This window comes from Erythrolamprus reginae, unplaced genomic scaffold (genome assembly GCF_031021105.1).
Source record: "Erythrolamprus reginae isolate rEryReg1 unplaced genomic scaffold, rEryReg1.hap1 H_23, whole genome shotgun sequence".
Taxonomy (NCBI): domain Eukaryota; kingdom Metazoa; phylum Chordata; class Lepidosauria; order Squamata; family Dipsadidae; genus Erythrolamprus; species Erythrolamprus reginae.
In genome coordinates, this window is record NW_027248477.1 from 21,750 (window position 1) to 43,793 (window position 22,044).

Consider the following 22,044-nt stretch of genomic DNA (forward strand, 5'->3'; position numbering starts at 1 on the left):
AGAATTTTTTAACTATCATTGTTAAGTTTTTAAAATTTCCCCCCAGGATTTACTGAAACAAAAACAAGATCTTAGGTAAAATATTCATCTTAATTGTGGCAATTCTCCCCAAAAAGGATATTTTTAGGTTGTTCCATATTTCTAAGTCTTTTTTCATTTCTGCAATTAATTTCATATAATTGTCATTTTTTAATGATATTGTTTTTGATGTTATCCATATTCCCAAATATTTAACTTTCTTAACTATTTTCATATCTGTAATATGTTCAAGTTTTCTTTCTTGAATTTTATTCATATTTTTCACTATAAATTGTGTTTTACTCTTATTTATTTTTAATCCTGCAACTTTTCCATATTGTTCTATTGTCTGTATTAGTATTGGACCTGTTGTTATCGGGTCTTGTATTATAAAAGTCAAATCATCTGCAAATGCTTGGACTTTATATATTTCTTTTCCAATAGTCAAACCTTTTATTTTTGGATCTGCTCTTACTTTTATCAATAAAATTTCTAAAGATAAAATAAATAATAAGGGTGATATCGGACATCCTTGTCGAACACTTTTACTTATTTCAAATGTTTCCAGTTGCTCATTATTTAATATAATTTTTGTTGTTTGTTTTGAATAAATAGTGTCTATTAAGTTTACAAATTTAGTACCAAATCTCATTTTGTTTAGTTGCATTTTTATGAAAGTCCAATTAACATTGTCAAAAGCTTTTTTGGCATCAAGGAACATTAATGATACTGTTTTTCCAGAATGTTGTTCATAATATTCTAATGTGTTAATAATCATTCTAAGATTCTTTTTAATCTGTCTACCTGGTAAAAAACCATTTTGGTCATGATGGATTTTTTCATTTAAAATCCTTTTTAATCTATCAGTATATATTGTAGTAAATATTTTATAATCAACATTTAATAATGATATAGGTCTGTAATTTTTAATATTTTCTTTTGCTGTTCCTGGTTTGTGAATTAAAGTTATTAAGGATTCTGACCATGATTTTGGGATTTTACCATCCAGTCTACTTTCATTAAAAATTTCCAACATATTATTTGTTATTACTTCACTATCTATTTTGTACCGTTCTGCCAGTATGGCATCAGGTCCAGTGGCTTTATTATTTTTTTGTTTTTTAATAGTTGTAAGAAGTTCCTCAATTGTTATTGGACTATTTAAACTTTCCTGTTGTTCTTCCATTAATTGCAGCATCTTTGTAGATTCTAAATAATTAAAAACTTCATCTTCACTAATGTCTTCTTTTGTATATAAGTCTTTGAAAAAAATGTGTAGTATTTTTGCTTTTTTATCTATATTGTATTTTATTATTCCATCTTCATCCTCTATTTTTTAAATTATTTTTGACTGTCTATGTTTCCTTAGTTTATACGCAAGCCATTTTCCTGGCTTATTGGCATGTTCAAAATAATGTTGTTTAGCTCTTTTTATCTTTTCTGCTATTTGATTTTGCTCTATAAGTTTAATTCTACGTTTAATTACTTCTATCTTTCCCTTTGGCTCCCTGTTCTTAGCATTTTGTTGCGATAAAGATTCTGCTTGTTTTAATTCGTTAATTAATTGTTCATATTGTATTTTTTTTCTTTATTTACCTTTGCTGTATAGGAAATAGTTAATCCTCTGATGTATGCCTTGGCAGTATCCCATAAGTTTTGTGGGGTAGTATCTAAATTTTTATTTATTTCAAAAAAAATCTTTAATTCCTTCTCTATCCATTCCTTATATTTTTTTCCATTAAAATGTTTCTATTCATCTGCCAATTTGAGTGTTTCTTATTACTTTTCATATAAACTACTACCAGATTATGATCTGCCCAAGTATTAACATCTATTTCAACCTCTTTTATCTGTTCTGCAGTTATTTTTGAGGTCCACACCATATCTATTCTTGTCCAAATTTTGTGGGGGTTTGAATAAAAAGTATACTGTCTTATTTGGGGATGTCTTTCCCTCCAAATATCGTTTAATAATAATTCTGTTTTCATCTTTTGAAAAGTAGTGGGTAGTATATTTTTCTTGTTCTTACTGTTTTTCCCCCCCTGAATGATCTAATCATCTATTTGAAATTGCATTGAAATTGCCAATTATAATCATATTTTCAATATTTAATTCATTTATTTTCTGATGCAATTGTTTATAAAATGTTGTTTGATTTTCATTTGGGGCATAAATAGAAACAATGACAAGAGGTTTAGGCTCTATATTAATCTGCACAATTAATATTCTACCTTCTTTGTCTGCATATAATTGTTTGGAGTTTGTGGAGTTCTCAACATACATCGCAATCCCTCTTTTTCTTTGGTCTGCCAATGCAGCATACATATTTCCAATTTTTGGATTTAATAATAATTTTTGATTTGTCTTTTTTATATGAACTTCTTGTAATATTGCTATTTGAGCTTTTTGATTTTTAATTTTTGTAAATATTTGTTTTCTTTTTCTCGGTTCGTTTAAACCATTCACATTTACAAAAAAGATTTTCAAATCTTTTAACATAGTCATTTGTAATATTTTTTGGTATCTTTACTTTCGCGCTGAGGTTGTTTTCTTCTTGCACCTAGGTCCTCCTCACCTCCCTGTGCGGCGCTCCCCATGTCCTCTTCCCTTCTTTCTGGCAGTTCTTTCATTGGTTGCTCCAGTTGGCGTATTCCACAAGTTTCATAAAAGTCTTTTGCTTCATCCAAGTTTTCTATTTTATATCTTTTAGTTTGCCAATAGAGTGATAGTCCTTCTGGAATAAGCCAACAGAAAGTTATGTTTTCTTTAATCAAAATTTTAGTCAGAAAGTGATAGTCTCTTCTGCTTTCTCTTACACTTCTTGGAACTTGTTTCAGTATTGTGATTTCTTTTCCTTTGTCTTGTAATTTTTCATTTCTTGTCCATTTCAAAATATCATCTCTTATGGTTCTTCTAACAAATTTGATATGGACTTCTCTTGGTAGGTTGTGCCGACGTACGTAGCTAGTTTGTACTCTGAAAACTCTTTTGTTAATTCTGTGGGATCCATCTGGAGAATTCCTCCGATAATTTCTGCCATTCTTGCTTGTAAATCTTCATCTTTTTCTTCTATTATGTTCTGAAATCTTAGACCATAGGATGCTCGTTGCACTTCAAGATGTGTGATTGATTCATCATATTTTCGATAATGTACATCAGATCTGCCTTCAAAATAGTCCATTCTCTTTTCCATTTTTCAGTTTTCTCTTCCACCACCTTCACCCTATCTTCATTTTCTTTCAAAGTTTGTTGAATTTCCTTCATCTGCTCCTTCATCTCTCTTGTATCTGCCTTTAATTCGCCCATTTCTGCTTTTAAGGCTTCTCGTTGTTGATTTGCATCTTCTTGTGATTTAAGCATAAATTCTTTCATTGCGTTTAGTGTCTCTTGTATCGTTACAAGGGTAGGCTGTTGTGCTTTCTCTTTTTCCTTCTCTTTAGCTAACATGGTTGCAATAGTACTTTGGTGTACAGGAGATGGATGAGGCGACACTTGGGGAGATGAAGCTGACGTTAATGTTTGTTTTTTAATAGTCTTAGTATATGTAGATGTACTCGACATCTTTGGCTTTTCAACAATTTTCTGTAATATTTCTTATTTGTAAAATTTAAAGGAGGGGAAGAAAACTCCAACAAACTCCGAGCTTATTAAGTTAAACTTCGCTAGTTATTTCTAAATATCACAATGCAAAAACACAACAAGCACAGCAGAAATGTCAGTAATCTTAATGCTTTAAAATCTATATATGTCTATCCTTATTATATACCTTATCAATGTTTAAGAATGTAAATTTTAATAATTTTAAAAAAGAAATTAGCCTTTAAGGTTTCTTTCAATTAAAATAAAAAAAATTCCTTTCAATTTCAAAAGCAATGATGTGTAATGTATTATTATAACAAATCAATTTCAGTTAACAAATCTGCTAATCTTAAAAATAAAAGAGAGAAAAGAAAGGAAAAGTAAAAGAGGAGAAAAGCAGCAAAAGGGGAAAAAGAAGCAGAAATAGGAAAATAAGGAGAAAAGAAGAAGGGGACAAAAAAAATAAAATGGAAGGAAGAAAAAGGAACACCACCACAGGGAGAGAGAGGGAACCAAGGGATATTTAGCAATTCATTTATTTCAAACTATTTCTATTTTTTCTTTTCTAAAATTAATACTAATGTCTATAAACAAGGAAAGCAAGGGAAAAAAACCAGAAGTAATATAAAGAAAAAGAAAAACAAGGAAATAGAAAAAAAGATATCAAAAAATACAACAATAATATACTTATAATCTTCTTTTAAGCGTAGATTTCCTTGTTGATTGAAGTTCTATTTAATTTTCCAAAGTCTTTTATAATAATTCCCAAAGTCTCAAAATGCCAAATAATGCCAAGAAAGTCCAAGTCTTGTTAAATTTTATTCAGTCACAATGCTAAAGTCCAAAGTTTGGTATTTTTCCAAATCCAAATTTATTAAGTTTAGATCAGTTCCAGATTTTAAAATAAATCCTACGAAAGCAGTCCAAGGAAAGCAGACGATCTCTTCTTTACTGCAAGTCCAAAGAGACAGCCAATAATCCAATAACAACGATTCCAAACATGATCACTCAAACTGTAGAAATCTTCTTAATTTTTTAGTCCATCAGTCACCAAATCATCGATTCTTTAAGTTGTTTAATTGATTGCAAATTGCAGGTTTATTTCATTTTAAAATTAGAAGTTAGAACAAAAGAAATGTAATCCCTCCGCTATCAAAAGTAGTGCCCGGGATTCAATGTTGTTCTAATGATTTAGGAATTTCAATCTTTATTTCAGCTTTGCCAAATTATAACTCTTCATATTTTCATGTCAAATTATATTTTATAGTCAAGTTTCTTCCAAATTTAAAAGTTCAAAAGTTCAAGTTCAGATTCAACTCGAGAAACGAGAGAGAAAATAGATCCAGACGTTGTTTGGCTCCAGGATATGAATTTTTCTGACAACTTTCTCTTTCGCCTTGTTAAGAAAACTTTCACTTGTAACTTTCACTATACTTCAATCTTCTGTATTTAACATGGAACAATGAAATTTTTACCTTAATTCTTCTTTTCTTTTGGTATTCTTTTTTCACTCTTTTAAATTTCGGAAATCTCGGCTTTCTTCTTTCACTTTCTCGCTTCCCACTGGTGTGGGGGGATCACAATGGCCGTATCCTCTGGGTGCCGAGGATCGGTTCTCCCTTTTTCCAGAGCAGACCGCTGCCTCCGGAGCTTCAGTGATAGCTCCTCGGACAGAGGGAAGCCCCCTGTTCTACGATCGGGCCATCCGGACCCGATCCAACCGCAATCCGCAACCTCTGGAGGGGTGAAAGGAGTCTCGGGGACAGAGCCCTGCCCCGGAGTCTCCGCAGCGGTCTCGGTCCAGACCGGAAGCCTCAAAATATCCCTTTCAGGTGCCTCTCTTCAACTGACCTACATTGTCAGTTGAGAAAACATAGCGGAGGCTTTGCCTGAAAGTAGCTTTGGATTCCTTTTCTTCTTCCTCCTCCTTCCTTTTTTTCCTCTGAGAGGTGGGGTGGGGTTGCCTAGGTCTGATCTGGATGGATTAAAAATTATGTATAGGTGTATATGAAGAAGGTAAATGCAACAATGGAAATGTAAGCAAATGTAATGCCTTGATAAAGAAGTTGTGTAGTTCTGCATTAAGATATTAGTAGGGGCGTCAGGAATTTAAAATCCCTGGGTTTTTCTTATTTTTAATGTTCCGGGCGGACTAGCAGGGGGATGGGGAGCGCGCGCGCCCATGCGCCCGAGATTGAAAATCACCTTCGCCGGCCTCCGCTGTGAGAAGAACGGAAAGAGAATGAGAGAGAGTGAGAGCAACAGACAGAGCGAGATAGAGAGAAAGTGAGAAAGAGAGAGAGAGTGAGAAAGATGGGGAGAGAAAGAGAGATAGCAAGAGAGAGAGAAAAGAGTGGAAGGAAGAGAGAGATAGAGAAATGATAGAAAAAAGGGGAGAAAAAAAAGAAATGAGAAAATGATTGAGGCAGAGAATGACAGGAAAGAGAGAGAAACAGAGAGAGAAGTGACTCTTGATTTAAAACATATGGTAAAAGCACTTAAATAATAAGAGGGGAAAAACCCCAATCCTCACCTGTTTTTATTAATAGTTATGTTTTTGGTTTTGTTCGTTGTTTTAGTTTTAATAGTAAAGGATTTTGGTTTTTTAAAATTATTAATTTCTTTTAATAAAAAAGATATTACCTACTGATTTTTTTTCTTATGTATTTATGTATGTATGTATGTATGTATGTATGTATGTATATATGTATTTATGTATTTATTTATTTATTTATTTATTTATACTTCTATGCCACCCAGTCCCAATGGGACTGCCGCTCAGACACTATACTTTTCCGCCCACACCAAAAAAAAATTAGAGGGAACATTGGTAGTAGTAGTGGTATAAAGCAGTAAATATATTTTTCCACAACTTCCTGCTGCTGCTGTGTTTCACTGAAGATTTCAACTCCATTTCTGCTGGTCTGTGGCTGGCTGGCTGGCTGGTTGGGTTGGTGGGCTGGCTGGCTGGACTGGTTTGCTTCTTGGGCACAAACAGGCTAGCTTCTGCAAATGCAAGCTCTGATACCATCTACCAGTGGCAAAGAACTGGTGGGATCATAAGCTCGAAAAAGTGATCGAAAATGAGCAAGCAAAACTCTACTGTGTGATTTCCAACTTGACACTGACCGAATTCTGAAGCATAACACGCCAGACATCCTGATTGTGGAGAAAAAGAAAGTGGATCATCGACATTGCAATCCCAGGAGACAGCAGAATTGAGGAGAAGCAGCTAGAGAAATTAGTAAATATGAAGATCTAAAAATCGAGCTGCAATGACTCTGGCATAGGCCAGTGAAAGTGGTCCCAGTGGTCTTTGGCATGCTGGGCGCAGTGCCAAGGGATCTCAGAGGACATTTGAAAATGATCAGAATTGACAAGATCTCCCTCTGTCGATTGCAAAATATGTGGGCTATACCTGTCATTAGATACACAGCTGGCATAGTGAACTGGACTCAAGCAGAGCTGGTCAACCTGGACAGGAAAACCAGAAAATTAATGACTATCCATCATGCACTGCACCCCCACAGTGTAGTGGGGGTGTAGTGTATGTATAGGAAAATAGGCGGCAGAGGACTTTTGCTAGTGAATTAGACAGTGGAAGAAGAGAAGAATGCATTAGCTGACTATGTGAAGGAGAGCAAAGAGTCAGCGTTGATGGAGGTCAACAATAGGAAGCTTCTCAAGGTGAAGCAAACTAAGGACCAGTTCAGAAAAACTGTAACTCAATGTCGTATCAACAGTTTATTTATTTATTTATTTATTTATTTATTTATTAATTTGATTTGATTTGATTTGATTTGTATGCCACCCCGCTCCGCAGACTTGGAGAGGCTCATAACAAGCAATACATCTACAAATCCAATATTAAAGAAACAATTTTAAAAAACCCTTATAAAAGTTTGACAAGATGCTGGCAAAATAATTTACAAATAGATGAAAGTGAAATGAAAGAAATAGTAGAAAATATATATAAGATCCAAAATACAAGAGTTAAAGAGATGAGAAGGAAAATTTTACATAAATGGTATTATACACCAGTACAACTTGCACACTTCCAGGGGAAAGAGAAGGGTAATTGTTGGCATGGGTGCCAAAAAAAGGGAATCTTTATGCATATGTTCTGGGAGTGTGCAGAAATTCAGAAATTCTGGAATGAAGTACAGAACGAAATTAACAAAATGTTAAATATCAACTGGACACTTACAAAAGAAATAGCGATTTTAATTAAACAAAGAAAACTAGGAGAATTTAAGGAAATTAAATCTGCAGCATTGGAAAGTGCTTAAGCGGTGGTGGTATTGGGTTGGAAAGATTCCACAAAATGGATATTACAAAATTGGTACTGGTACATGGTGGACCACATACACTTCGAAATTATGGAAATAAGATTAAATAATTTTGACGAGAACAAATTGGAGAAGCTGATGGTACGATGGAATAAGGTGAAAGATTATATGTTGAGTAGAATCTGTGATGTAAATGTGAAAAATAAACTGCAATCACTCTTTTAGTAATATTCAATGCAGGATAGAGCCAAGGAATTATAGATAAACAAATTAAAATCTTTGAATCCTCTTGTATGGGTGGTGGTGGTGATGGGGGGTGTCTTGTTTGTTAGGTGATGGGCACATGCACTGTGCACTGTTATATGTTTGTTTTATGTAACTATTTTATAAAAATCAATAAAAAAAATTTTTTTTTAAAAAGTCTCAGACCATTGCTCAATTGCTCAGTGAGGAATACCATGTCAGGTGTGTGCCGCCCCTCGTGAGTCGGACCTTGTACTATTTGAGTCAGGTCCATTGTTGTCATAGTGGCCATGAATTCCTGCACTAGCCCAGAGGTTTCGCCGAGCGACGGTAGGTTAAAGTCCCCCAAGACAATAAATCAGGGGAATCCCACTGCCAGACCGGCTACCTCCTTGAGCAGCACAGGCAGGGCTGTTGACACGCAGCTGGGAGGCAGGTACATGAGAAACAAGCCCACCTGAACCCCTAAGTCCAACTTCACCAGGAGGGAGTCACAACCCGCAATCTCTGGAGCAATGAGTCTACACAGGCCAAGGCTCTCCCTGGCTATAATAGCCACTCCTCCCCCCCTTCCCTGGGGTCGAGGCTGATGCCATACCTGAAACCCGGCTGGGCAAATTTCAGAGAGAGGAACAAATCCTGGATGAGGAGAGTTTTATTTACCACTGACCTGGCATTGAGTAGCAGCAGCCTGAGCCCAGAGCCAGAATTACACTCATCACCAGCACCCTGGGTTGAGCTCAAGGAACCAGAACAAGGGATTGTTATTAAGCAGCAATCCCTTCTTCCCCTGGAATGGCTAGCTCCGTGGCTCCCGCCATATCTGCCTCTCCCCAGCAGCACCGGAATATTCTGACCCTCTGCCATCGCAGAGATAGGTGCCCCCTCCCCTCCTGTCTCTCTCGTGTCAGGTGGGCCAAATGTGTCATTCATACCATTCCCATTTACCTCATCCATACCATAATCCCAACCATACCAGCCATGCATTCCATACATATTACTACACCCACCCCACTTATCCATCAATTAAAAATCCCCCAATAATTTAATTAAAATATAAAATTAAAATATAGAATTAAAAATACAGATTAATACTAATTAATTAATACTAATAAATACCAATTACTCCAAAATTAGTACTAATAATAAATAGCAAGGATATAGATAAAATCAGTTAAATTAATTTACACTAAAAACTTATACTAAAAACAATTCATTAAGAAATACAATACATTAGATTAGTTTGAGTCAGTCCTTTACAAGTTTCCTGAGTCACAGTTCTTCCACAAAGGGTACGGTAAGATTCTTCTGAAGGCAATAAAGGGAAAGGACTGTCTTTTTCAAAAATAGTAGTCCAGGGTGGTAAGGGGGGATATCTCCTTCGTCTCCAGTCTTCTAAGTAAGTTCTCACCCCCATTGTTGTAACTTCGGTCTCCTCCTGGCTCAGCTGGCTCCATACAGGTAACGTGGTCCTTATTGGTCAGTTCTTGGTTTCGACAGGTTGCTTTCGAATGACGGCCCCTCTCACAATTTGACATCTCTGGCTTCCTGGTACACCACATGGTCTTAAAATGGCCACAATACGGCCGGCCACTGTCCTTGCCAACTCCTCTCTCAATGGCCGGTCCTGGCCCCTGTGACCCGCAGATCTTCTTCTGGCAGGTCTTCCAGCACTGACTGCTCTCACTACTAGTGCCCCAGATCTGCCTGCTCTCACCAGCCAGCTCCTGTGGGCTCCCAGCCACCCATCCGCCTTTGATCTTACCAGCTCAGCTTTCACCTGCTTTGTTTCCGCTCGACTCCACTTGCTCAGCTGCCGGTCACCTCAGCTCACGAATTGTGACCAGAAACTGATCGGCAACCAATGCAGACTGCAAAGTGTTGGTGTGACATGGGCATACCTGGAGAAGCCCATGATTGCTCTCGCAGCTGCATTCTGCACAATCTGAAGTTTCCGAACACTCTTCAGAGGTAGCCCCATGTAGAGAGCATTACAGTAGTCGAACCTCGAGGTGATGAGGGTATGAGTGACTGTGAGCAGTGACTCCTAGTCCAGGTAGGGACACACCTGGTGCAACAGGCAAACCTGGGCAAATGCCCCCCTCACCACAGCTGAAAGATGGTTCTCTAATGTTAGCTGTGGATTGAGGAGGATGCCCAAGTGGCGGACCCTCTCTGAGGGGGTCAGTAATTCCTCCTCCCCAGGGTGATGGACGGACAAATGGAATTGTCATTGGGAGGCAAAACCCACAGCCACTCCATCTTATCAGGGTTGAGTTTGAGTCTGTTGACACCCATCCAGACCCTTACAACCTCCAGGCACTGGCACATCACTTCAACTGCTTCACTGACTGGACATGGGGTGGAGATTTGATTATACCTCACCCCATGCCCCTGGATGATCTCGCTCAGCGGTTTCATGTAGATATTAAATAGCAGGGGGGAGAGGACCGACCCCTGAGGCACCCCACAATGGAGAAGCCTAGAGGTCAACATCTGACCCCCCACTAACACTGACTGCGAATGACCGGAGAGGTAGGCGGAGAACCACTGAAGGACAGTGCCTCCCACTCCCGCAATAAGCTCCTCGCGGTGGCCAAATTCTCAGTGGATGCAACCTCGAGTGCAGCATGGTTTTCTTCTTATGCCATGGCAACATCATTGTCCTCCCGCCACCTCCTGTGGCTTCTCACATGGCAGGTGGACATAAAATCTAAATGGCGTCAGGTTTCTGTACCCTTTCAGGAAATCAACCCCAGCGATCTGCCTGTGCGCATGTCGGATCCCCTGCTGATCTATCTGAAGAGGGGGTGGAGTTGCAATCTCCTATAAAAAATCACTCAACCTAAAGGAAATCCAAGTTAAACAAGATCTTTACCTTCCAGAAACTATCATATGTTAACTAACCTCAGTCACCACACTCCACTTCCTCCTATGTTAGAGCCCGTGACTATGACATCTCACATGCAAACAGCTAACCACACTACTAATGTGGGCAACCTCCTACCAACATCCTCTTATATGGTGATTTAAACCTACCACATATTAACTGATCCCTAAATGAATGCACAACTGAACCCATCCACTCAACCCTCTTTGTAGTCTAGGACTAGTGCAACTAGTTACAGACAACACCAGACTCAACAACTGCCTGGACCTCATCTTCTGCAACAGTTTACACTCAATTTATGGACCCAAAGTAAGAGAACCCTTTTCCAACAGCGACCACAGCACAATCGACTTTTGCCTCAATGTACTTCCTCAAATAAGCAACCCCAAGAACAAGACAACCAATTTCAACTTTAAAAAGGCCAACTATGAAAACATAGAACCACAATATTCTCCGGCTGTATCACTGTAGATGACTATTACAATATATTTTTGCTTGAAATCCAAAGAGTCATAAAATTATATGTACCTCTACTATTCACCAAAACCAAGAAAAATAAATTACCTATAAAAATAAGAAAGCTACAATCCCAAAAATAATAATAACTCTGGCATAAAAATAAAATAGGCCATGTTGCAAACTTTAAAAACCGCTATAAAAAATTATGTCATGAAATAAAGACTGAATATACCAACTATTTCATTAATCAAGAAGAAAACCTCCTACGTACAAAATCAACTCATGCCTTCTATAACTTTGTAAACAATAAACTCAAAGACTCTAGATCCATCCCACCCCTTTAACACCTCTTTAATCTCTTTAACACTTTCTTCAGCTCTGTCTTTGTTAACAGCAATGGCTCATGCCCAGCATTTCCTAGTCACAACTCAACTAACTTCAATGATCTAACACAAATTGAATGTACAGAGGAAAATGTTAAAAAATAATTACACAACCTAAAACCTTCCCTTTCTATCAGACCAGACAGACTATGTGCATACCTCTTTAAAAAGCTCTCAACCCTGGCTGAACCCCTAAGCATAATTTTCAAAATATCTTCTACAACTAGTTCCCTACCTAAACTCTGGTCTCTAGCCACAGTCATCCCTATCTTCAAAAAAGGTGATCCCAGCAATGTTGAAAACTACAGAACAATCTCCCTGACTTGTGTCACTTGCAAAGTCATGGAATTCATCATAAACCAATCCATTACACTTCATCTTGAAACTAATAATCTACTTTCCAACAAACAATTCAGTTTCAGAAAAAAAATATCCTGCAATCTGCAACTATTACACTGTAAAAACATATGAACTACGCAACTTGACCAGGGTACATCAATATATGCAATTTATATAGACTTTTGCAAAGCCTTTGACTCAGTAGTTCATGACAAACTTCTTCTGAAACTAAAATCCCATGGCATCCCTGCATAATTGGATTTCAGCGTTCCTGTCCAACAGACAACAAGTGGTCAAAATAGGTAATGCCATATCTAATCCTGCTCCAGTTAACAGTGGTGTCTCACAAGGCAGTTTTTTAGGACCTACTCTCTTTATACTCTACATAAATGATCTCTGTGACAAAATGACAAGCAATTATGTTCTCTTTGCTGATGATGTTAAACTATTTAATACCACTGACAATACCTCCACCCTTCAAAAGGACTCTGACCATGTAGCTGAATGGTCTAGCAACTGGCAACTTCAAATCTCTACCAACAAATGCTCAATCCTACACATTGGTGAAAAGAATCCAAATAGTGAATACATACTTGGTAAAATTGAACTAACAGAGGACCCTCACTGAGTCAAAGACCTTGGAGTACTCATTTCCAATGACCTAAGTCCTAGAGCCCACTGTAACAGCATTACCAATAAAGCATTAAGAATTATAAACCTAATCTTATGTAGCTTCTTCTCTAGAAACACTGATTTATTAACCAGAGCATACAAAACATTTGTCAGACCTATTCTAGAATATAGCTCACCTGTGTGGAATCCACACTGCATATCAGATATTAATACAATCGAAGGAGTCCAGAAATACTTCATAAGAAGAGTCCTTCACTTCTCCTCACGTAACAAATTACCCTGCCCCTCCAGCCTTCAAATACTAAATCTAGAAAATTTACAACTACATCGTCTCCAAACTGATTTAACTGTTGTTCATAAAATCATACATCATAATGTACTCCCGGTGGATTTGCGCATGCGTCCAACTAGCTAGACGCATCTACAGAAAGCTCCCTCATGTGAATTAGGAAAAGTGAAAGTTAACCCCTGACAACCCTCTCTAGCTTGGTGGAAAGTGGATTGGGAGGAAGTGGATTGAACGGTGCTGTTGAAAACTCTACAAAAAAGAGTCAAAAGAAGGACTAAGTCACAGTTTTAAACGTGAGTAGGGGAAAAAAGTGAGAACAAAGAAAAGATGGCGTCTACTATGGAGCTGGAGGGAAAAATGGATTCATTGTTAATGGCATTTGCCAATATGGGACAGTTGCTCCAAGATATGAAAAAAGAGATAGCTGCCGTGGGGGCTGGGGTTGCAGATTTAAAGGAGCAGTCGAAAACACAAGATCAAAGAATTGTGAAACTGGAGGAGGGAAAGAGTCGTCAGGAATTACGTATAATTAACTTGGAGGACAGACAAAGAAGAGCTAATCTCCGCCTGAGGGGATTCAAAAAAGATTTTGCGGAGGGTAAACATCTTATCCAAGCAATTTACCAATGGTTCAGTGAAAACAACATTAAATGTGATTTAAGTGAATTTGAAAGAGCGCACTGGGCATTTGGATCTCGGAATCAAGGAGATCAAAAAGATGTTATTGTAAGATTTAATTCGGAAAGGAAAGCAGCAGAAATCTTCAGAGAACTAAAGCAGATTTCAAACTTACGTTACAAAGCCATTCCAATACGCATTTTAAAAGACTTGTCTGCAGACACACTCAAGATGAGAAACCAGATGAGAGACGTCACCTCCCAATTATTTGAAAATGGAATCTGTTTCACATGGCGTTATCCTGCCACAGTAATCATTTTTAAAGACTCCAAAGTTTTCCAGGCGAGATCTCTGGAGGAGGGGAAGAAACTGCTTCAACAGCTGGGGATTGATTTGAAGGTAACTTCCCAGGCATCAACATCGAAGGGCAAGCCAGAAGTAGGAGACGGGGACGGGAGACACGGAAGAGGAGAGGAGGATTTGTTTATGCTCCAACCAACTCGTGCAGCAGAACAAAGTAAAGAGGAAAAAATTGCAGCTCTGCAAAAGGAACTTGAATTACTTCAGGAGAAGGAAAAAAGAGAAGAACCGAGAATCACGCGCCAGAAGAAGAAATAATGAACTGAACTGAGCTGATCTGCCAATATGGTATTATTGTTCTCAACTAACTTCTTCGTGTATTTTTTTGCTAACCAACAAGGGGAAAAGAGGGAAGGAGGGGGGATCTTTCTTTATTGTATTGAAAGGGGAGAGATGGGGGAGGTTTCTAGTGGAACGTAAATTCAGGAGTGCCTCTTGGATAACGAAAGGTTTTTTCATTGCCTCCCCTTGGGGGGGGGGTGCAAGGGAAGAGGCCCTAGGGTGGGGATTCATGATAATCAACAAGCATTTTTCCAGCAGGCTCTGTTTTGCAGGAGGGGAAAATATATTTAAAATTATGTAAATGGGTGAAACAGTAAATAATCTTTCATCACAGAAAAAAACGTTATAGAATCATGAAGCTGGCTAGGGACAGTAAAGCTGATATCTTATTTTTATCAGAAACTCATAAAGGAAGGGAAAATCAGATAAATTAGTTACAAATGGCGAGTGGCAACGGGCTTATGAGTCGAGAGGGACGGCAAAATCCAGAGGAGTCGCCATCTTGATTAATCAAAGACTATTATTCCAATTAATTAATATCAAAAGAGACAAAGACGGTAGAATGTTATTTATTAAAGGGAAAATAAATAATAAGCTAGTAACCTTAGCAGTAATCTTTGCCCCCAATGTAAATGCAAAACAATTCATAAAGAATGTAAAGCGTAAATTAGATAATTTTGCGGAAGGCACAGTGATTTTAGCAGGCGATTTCAACCTGGAATTAACAGCAGGGAGGGGAGAAAAGAAAAAGTTACACTTAAATTAAATTAATATGATGGACCTACATGAAAATATTGTAAACAGGGATACATTTTATTCAGCAAGACACAATAAATTTAGTTGCATTGATTATATATTAATTAATAAAACAGCCAAGGTACAGCTTAAGAAAGTAGAAGTTAAAAGCATTTGGTTATCAGACCATGCCCCACTGTTAGCAGTGATTGAGATAGACGGTGGTAGGCAACAAAGGATTTGGAGATATAACCCTGTGGTTTCAGCTAGTGAGAAAAATAGACTCAAATTACAAAAGGAATTGAGTGAATTTTTTAGTATTAATGCAACAGGCGAAATAAAGCAAACAATAGTTTGGGATACACACAAGGCTGTCATGAGGGGTAATTGTATTAGCATTGAAGCTTTTATTAGGAAATCCTAGGAAGTTGAAAGAGTAAACCTATTAAAAGAAATAGATCTAATACAAGAAATTTTAAAAATTACAAGAAATAGAGCTTGGAATACATTATTATTATCTAAGAAAAAGAAATTACAATTACTTGATGAAGAAAGATGGAATAAAATGAAGATGATTGTAAAACAGAGAATCAGGGGATGGGGGAACAAATCCATGAAACAAATGGTACATTATTTGAAAAAAAGAAAAGAGAAATCTCATATCTCTGCTTTAAAGGATAAGGAAGGTGTAATAAAACGTACTAATGCAGAAATGGAAAAAATAATGAGTGACTTTTATGGGAATTTATACAAAAAAGAACATATTACATTAATGCAATAAGCAAATATTTGAATAAAAGTGAGAATAAAGAAGCTTTCTTACGAGAAGAAAATTGTTTAGAAAAAATAATAAAAGAAAAGATTAATGAGATAAAAGCCCAAGCCGGTAATATATATAGAATGTTATTGCAGGTGGAAGAAGAAGTAATAAAAAGTTTGACAAGATGCTGGCAAAATGATTTACAAATAGATGAAAGTGAAATGAAAGATATAGTAGAAAATATATATAAGATTAAAAATACAAGAGTTAAAGAGATGAGAAGGAAAATTTTACATAAATGGTACTATACACCGGCTCAACTTGCACACTTCCAGGGGAAAGAGAAGGGTAATTGTTGGCATGGCTGCCAAAAAAAGGGAATCTTTACGCATATGTTCTGGGAGTGTGCAGAAATTCAGATATTCTGGAATGAAGTACAGAACGAAATTAACAAAATGTTAAATATTAACTGGATAATTACAAAAGAAATAGCGATTTTAATTAAACAAAGAAAATTAGGAGAATTCAAGGAAATGAAATCTGCAGCCATTGGAAAGTGCTCAAGCAGTAGTGGTATTGGGTTGGAAAGACTCCACAAAATGGACAATACAGAATTAGTACTGGTACATGGTGGACCACATACATTTTGAAATTATGGAAATAAGATTAAACAACTTTGATGAAAACAAACTGGAGAAGCTGATGGTACGATGGAATAAGGTGAAGGATTATATGTTGAGTAGAATCTGTGATATAAATGTGAAAAATAAACTGCAATTACTCTTTTAGTAATATCTAATGCAAGATAGAGCCAAGGAAATACAGATAAACAAAATTAAAAATCTTTGAATCCCTTTGTATGGGTGGTGGTGGTGAAGGGGGGTGTTTTGTCGGTTAGGTGATGGGCACACGCACTGTGCACTGTTATATGTTTGTTTTATGTAATCATTTTATAAAATCAATAAAAATTTATTATAAAAAAAAACAAAAAACCCCACATCATAATGTACTTCCTGTCAGTGACTACTTCACCTTTAACAACAACAACAATACAAGAGCACGTAATAGATACAAACTGTAGGTAAATTGCTCCGAACTTGACTGCAGAAAATACGATTGCAATAGAGTGATCACCGCCTGGAACTCATTACCTGACTCTGTTGTTGCTTCCCCCAACCCCAAAATCTTCAACCTTACATTATCTACAATCGACCTCTCCCCTTTTCTAAGAAGTCTGTAAGGGGCGTGCATAAGTGCAATTATTTGCCTAATTTCCCTGTCCTACTGTCTTATTATCCTTTCTATTACAACGTTCTACTTATGTTATGTTATGTTATGTTAATATGTACTATAATACTATTTTTGTTTGACCTAAATAAATAAATAAATAAATAAAATGGTGTCTCATATTGAACTTGCAATAATTGAACCTGTATGTCCATTATTGGCGCTTCAAAATGCACTCCTTACAGACTATCCTGGCTTTGATTCATCCACGAGAATGGATGACATCAATCGACCTGAAGGAGTCCTATCTACATGTCCCCATACATCCGGACCACAGGTGGTTTCTCAGATTTTGTCTTGAAGGATGCCACTTCCAGTACAGGGCAATGCCCTTCAGGCTTTCATCAGCCCAAAGGACGTTCACCAAACTGCTTGATGTATTAACAGTGCACTTGCGCACCACTCATTTCGCCTCATGGCATACCTGGATGACATCGTCATCCTGTCCAGGAGCCCCCAGCAGCCACGAGCGGACCTCGAGACCACGGTGAACCCCGAGCAGGCACGAGCAGACCTCGAGACCACGGTGAACTGCATGGCTTTTCGGTGAACCACCTTAAAAGCCACATGACTCCCACGATGATCCTGCCCCACTTGGGCACACCTAGACACCTTTCCATGTAGGCTGCGCATGCCTGCGCCAGCGCACCCCAAAATGCCCGCCCGTGCACCCTTTTCCAGGGGCGCGCAGGGAGCCGCGGCCACCCCCGTCCCCCATGCGCCTCCAGCCCCCTAGCGCCCCTGGCTACTCGCCACTGCCCCCCGCCCGCCCGATTTCCCTCTGCCCGGCTGGGGAGGTGGATTCGCCACCCTCGGCAGCCCGATCTCCCTCCGCCCGGCTGGGGAGGTGGATTCGCCGCCCCCACCAGCCCGATCTCCCTCTGGTGGCTGGGGACGCGGATCCAACGCCCTCGCCAGCCCAATCTCCCTCCGCCCGGCTGGGGAGGTGGATTCACTACCCCTGCCAGCCCAATCTCCCTCCGGTGGCTGGGGACGCAGATCCACTGCCCTCGCAGCCCGATCTCCCTCTGTGTGGGGGGGGCACAGGGAGGGAGGGTGAGAAAGGAAAGAGAGAGAAAGGGAGGGAGAGAAAATTGAATGAAGGAGGGAGAGAAAGAAAGAGTAAGAGGTAGAAAGGATAGCGAAAAAGGAAGAGAAAGGGAGGGGGAGAAAGGAAAGAGGGAGGAAGGGGGAGAGAAAGAAGATATGAAGGAGGGAGAAAAAGAAAGAGTGAGAGATAGAAAGGATAGGAAGAGGGAGAGAAAGGAAAGAGAGAAAGGGAGGGAGAGGAAGGAAAGAGAGATGAGAGATTATTTATTTGTTTATTCGTTCATTCATTCATTCATTCATTTATTTAGAGTTCTATGCCGCCCAGTCCCAAAGGGACTACCGCTCAGACACTATACTTTTCCGCCCACACCAGAAAAAAATTAGAGGGGACATTGACCTAGACTCATCCACTTGTACTGTGTACTTGTTCCCCGAGTGTCAGGAGAAAATCAAGCAGTTGGTGCTCTCCCTCCAGCATCACAAGAGAGTCTCCCTGGCCTTTCTGTCTCAACTCTTGGGGACATTTTTCTCATGTATAGACATTATCTTTATTTGTGTCTTTCCGCCCTTCATCAATGGTTTCAAGGGTTTCCACACAGACTTAGTTGCTGGCTTAGAGCCTGCATTATAGATGCCTATAGGGCGGGCTGTCACCCAGTACCATCTGGAATTACTGCCCATTCCACACGCAGTGCGGCTGCTATGGCAGCATGGGCTGCCCAATTGTCAGTGGAGGGCATTTGCAGAGCCGCAACGTGGGCATCCCCGTCCATGTTTATTCGGCATTTCCACATTGACTCCTTTGCCTCAGTGGAGGCATCCTTTGGGAGGCAGATATTACAGAGGGCGTGTGTTTCTCCGTCACCCCTGGTCCAGCTTTCCCGCCCTGTAAACTAAAACTTGGGTATATCCCACAATGGATTCTGCATAGCAGTGTATTGGAGAAGGACCGTTGTACCTACCTCAATGGTCTTCTCGATGCACTGTGAAGAGAGTCCAAAGCTCCCAGCAGTGGACCCAGGGGTGCTGTTTGGTTTGCGGTCACTTTGGCTTTCCTGTTGAGTTATGGTAAATAAAGTATTGTTCTTTTACACCATTCCTTCATTTTTGTGTCTGGCCTATTCGGGCACGTAGAGGGCGGGACTTAACAAATATTTAGATTTAAACTCAATCCCTACCAATCAGGCTAGACTATTACCCACATTGGATTCTCCTCGCAGTGCATCGAGAAGACCGTTCAGTTAAGTCCTCTGCAAGCTTGGTGGAGAGATCATGACAGAATCTTACAGCAGGAATCTTGTAGAAGTACTCAGGAAAAACCAGAGATTGAGAACGTTAAATTTCTCCCTTAATAACGCACATGACAAAAAAATGGAACTACTGTGTGAAGGGGCTCAGTCATACAAAAGGTAAAATAGAAACAATATAGTGATTTTTCCATCCTTTCAATTTGATCTCTGCAACCGTCTTGATGTTTAACATTGTGGAAATATATCCAGTGAAAAGCAGCTCAAGCATAATTATATCCCCCTCAGTTGCTATAAAAAAAAGATATATACATTTATATGCATTTTTCTACAGACTTTCTGGAGAGATCCTGACCGAATCCTGCAGCAGGCATCTTGCTGAAGTACTCAGGAAGAATCAGAGATTGAGAGAGCTAACGCTGTACCTCAAGAACCCAGATGACAAAATAATGGAAGTGCTGTGTGATGGGCTCAAACAGCCAGAATGTACAATAGAGACGCTAATGTAAGTGGCAGTTATTTTTCCATTCAGCCTGCTTTGCAGAACCGTCCTTTGGCACTTAATACTCTGGAAATGTATTCAGGGAGAGAATTTGCCACGGTCTACGAGTCTGCGGAGTCCACGGAGAGGGGCGGCATACAAATCTAAATAATAATAATAATAATAATAATAATAATAATAATAATAATAATAATTTCCTTTAGTGCCTATAAAACATGTTCCATAGTTTTGTCCATGGATATTCTCAGTCCTCCAGGTAATGGTTGTCCCTAAAGTGCTTCCCCCTCCCCTCCCAAAATGTAACTGGACTTTGTTTTTTCTCTTGAATACATTTCGCTGTCATAGATTCCTTTAATTCCTATGAGAATAAAATGCATGCCTATATTTTTCAACAGAAAATTGTTATTTTCCCTCCTTTTTTGCACAGCCTTTCTGAAGGGATCATCACCAAATCTGGTAGAAGGCATCTTGCAGAAGTAATCAGCAAAAAACAGAGATGGAAATTGTTATGCTTGTATGTCAACAAGGAAGATAATGAAGCAGTGGAATTTCTGTGTGAGGGCCTCAAACATCCAGAGTGTACTGTAGAGACACTAGAGTAAGTGGTGTTTTTCCCCTTTCAGTTTGATCTGCACAACTGTTCTTGGCCATTAATATTCTGGGAATATATCCAGGGGAGGCAGGTCAGTTGCCATTCAGAAAAAAATTCACTTCATTCTCACTAAGAATATATTCCAGGCTTGTTTATCAGAAGATAATCATACTTTTTTCACATTGTTGTGTAGGCTTGCTGGAGAGATCGTGACAGAATCCTGCAGCAGGAATCTTGCAGAAGTACTCAGGAAAAACCATAGTTTGAGAGAATTAACGCTGTTCCTCAAGAACCTAGATGACAAAATAATGGAAGTGCTGTGTGATGGGCTCAAAAAACCAGAATGTACAATAGAGACGCTACAGTAAGTGACAGTTTTTTTCCCTTTCAGTTTGGTCTGCGGAATCATCCTTTGGCAATTAATACTCGGGAAATGTATTCAGGGAGAGGATTTGCCACACATAATCATATTTCCTTTAGTGCCTATAAAACACATTCCATGGTTTTGTCCATGGATATTCCCAGTCATACAGGTTATGGTTGTCCCAAAAGTGCTTCCGCCTCCCCTCCAAAAATGTAACTTTGTTTTTTCCCTTGAATACATTTCACCGCCATACATTCCTTTAATTCCTAAGATAATAAATTGCATGCTTGTATTTGCATGCTTGCATAGATCATTGTTATTTTTCCTAAGATAATCAATTGTATACTTGTATTTGCATGCTTGTAGAGATGATTGTTATTTTTCCTCCTTTTCTGCACAGCCTTACTGAAGGGATCATCACCAAATCTGGCAGTAGGCATGTTGCAGAAGTGATCAGGAAAAAACAGAGATTAAAAACGTTATACTTGTATGTCAACAATGATGATAACGAAGCAATGGAAGTGCTGTGTGAGGGCCTCAAACATCCAGAGTGTACTGTAAAGACACTAGAGTAAGTGATGTTTTTCCTCTTTCAGTTTGATCTGCACCATTGTTTTTGACCATTAATATTCTGGGAATATATCTGGGGGAGGCAGTTTCAGTTGCCATTCAGAAAAACATTCACTTCATTCTCTCTAAAATATATCCCAGGCTTGTTTGTCAGAAGATAATACTTTTTTCAAACGTTTGTGCAGGCTTGGTGGAGAGATCCTGACAGAATCTTGCAGCAGGAATCTTGCAGAAGTACTCAGAAAAAACCAGAATTTGAGAGAGCTAACATTATACCTCAAGAACCCAGATGACAAGATAATGGAAATGCTGTGTGATGGGCTCAAACAACCAGAATGTTCAATAGGGACGCTTAAGTAAGTGATAGTTATTTTTCCTTTCAGTTTGGTCTACAGAATAATCCTTTGGAAATTAATACTCGGGAAATGTATTCAGGGAGAGGATTTGCCACACATAATCATATTGCAGGAGAGGCGGAGTAACAACAGGGACACAAGAGCTGGATTTAAAACTGGGTCATTTTTATTAAAATACATTTGCAAAATTTATTTAATT

General features: G+C 38.6%; 1 protein-coding gene across 1 annotated transcript in view; it reads left to right on the forward strand.

The window, feature by feature from the left end:
* The window catches only part of LOC139155501 (ribonuclease inhibitor-like), a 68,801-nt gene that overhangs the window by 19,441 nt on the left and 27,316 nt on the right, over positions 1 to 22,044 (forward strand). The window contains exons 3-7 of the mRNA XM_070730652.1: positions 19,796 to 19,966; positions 20,391 to 20,561; positions 20,749 to 20,919; positions 21,320 to 21,490; positions 21,675 to 21,845. Coding sequence (XP_070586753.1) covers positions 19,796 to 19,966; positions 20,391 to 20,561; positions 20,749 to 20,919; positions 21,320 to 21,490; positions 21,675 to 21,845 — 855 coding nt within the window. The remainder of the gene's footprint in view (positions 1 to 19,795; positions 19,967 to 20,390; positions 20,562 to 20,748; positions 20,920 to 21,319; positions 21,491 to 21,674; positions 21,846 to 22,044) is intronic.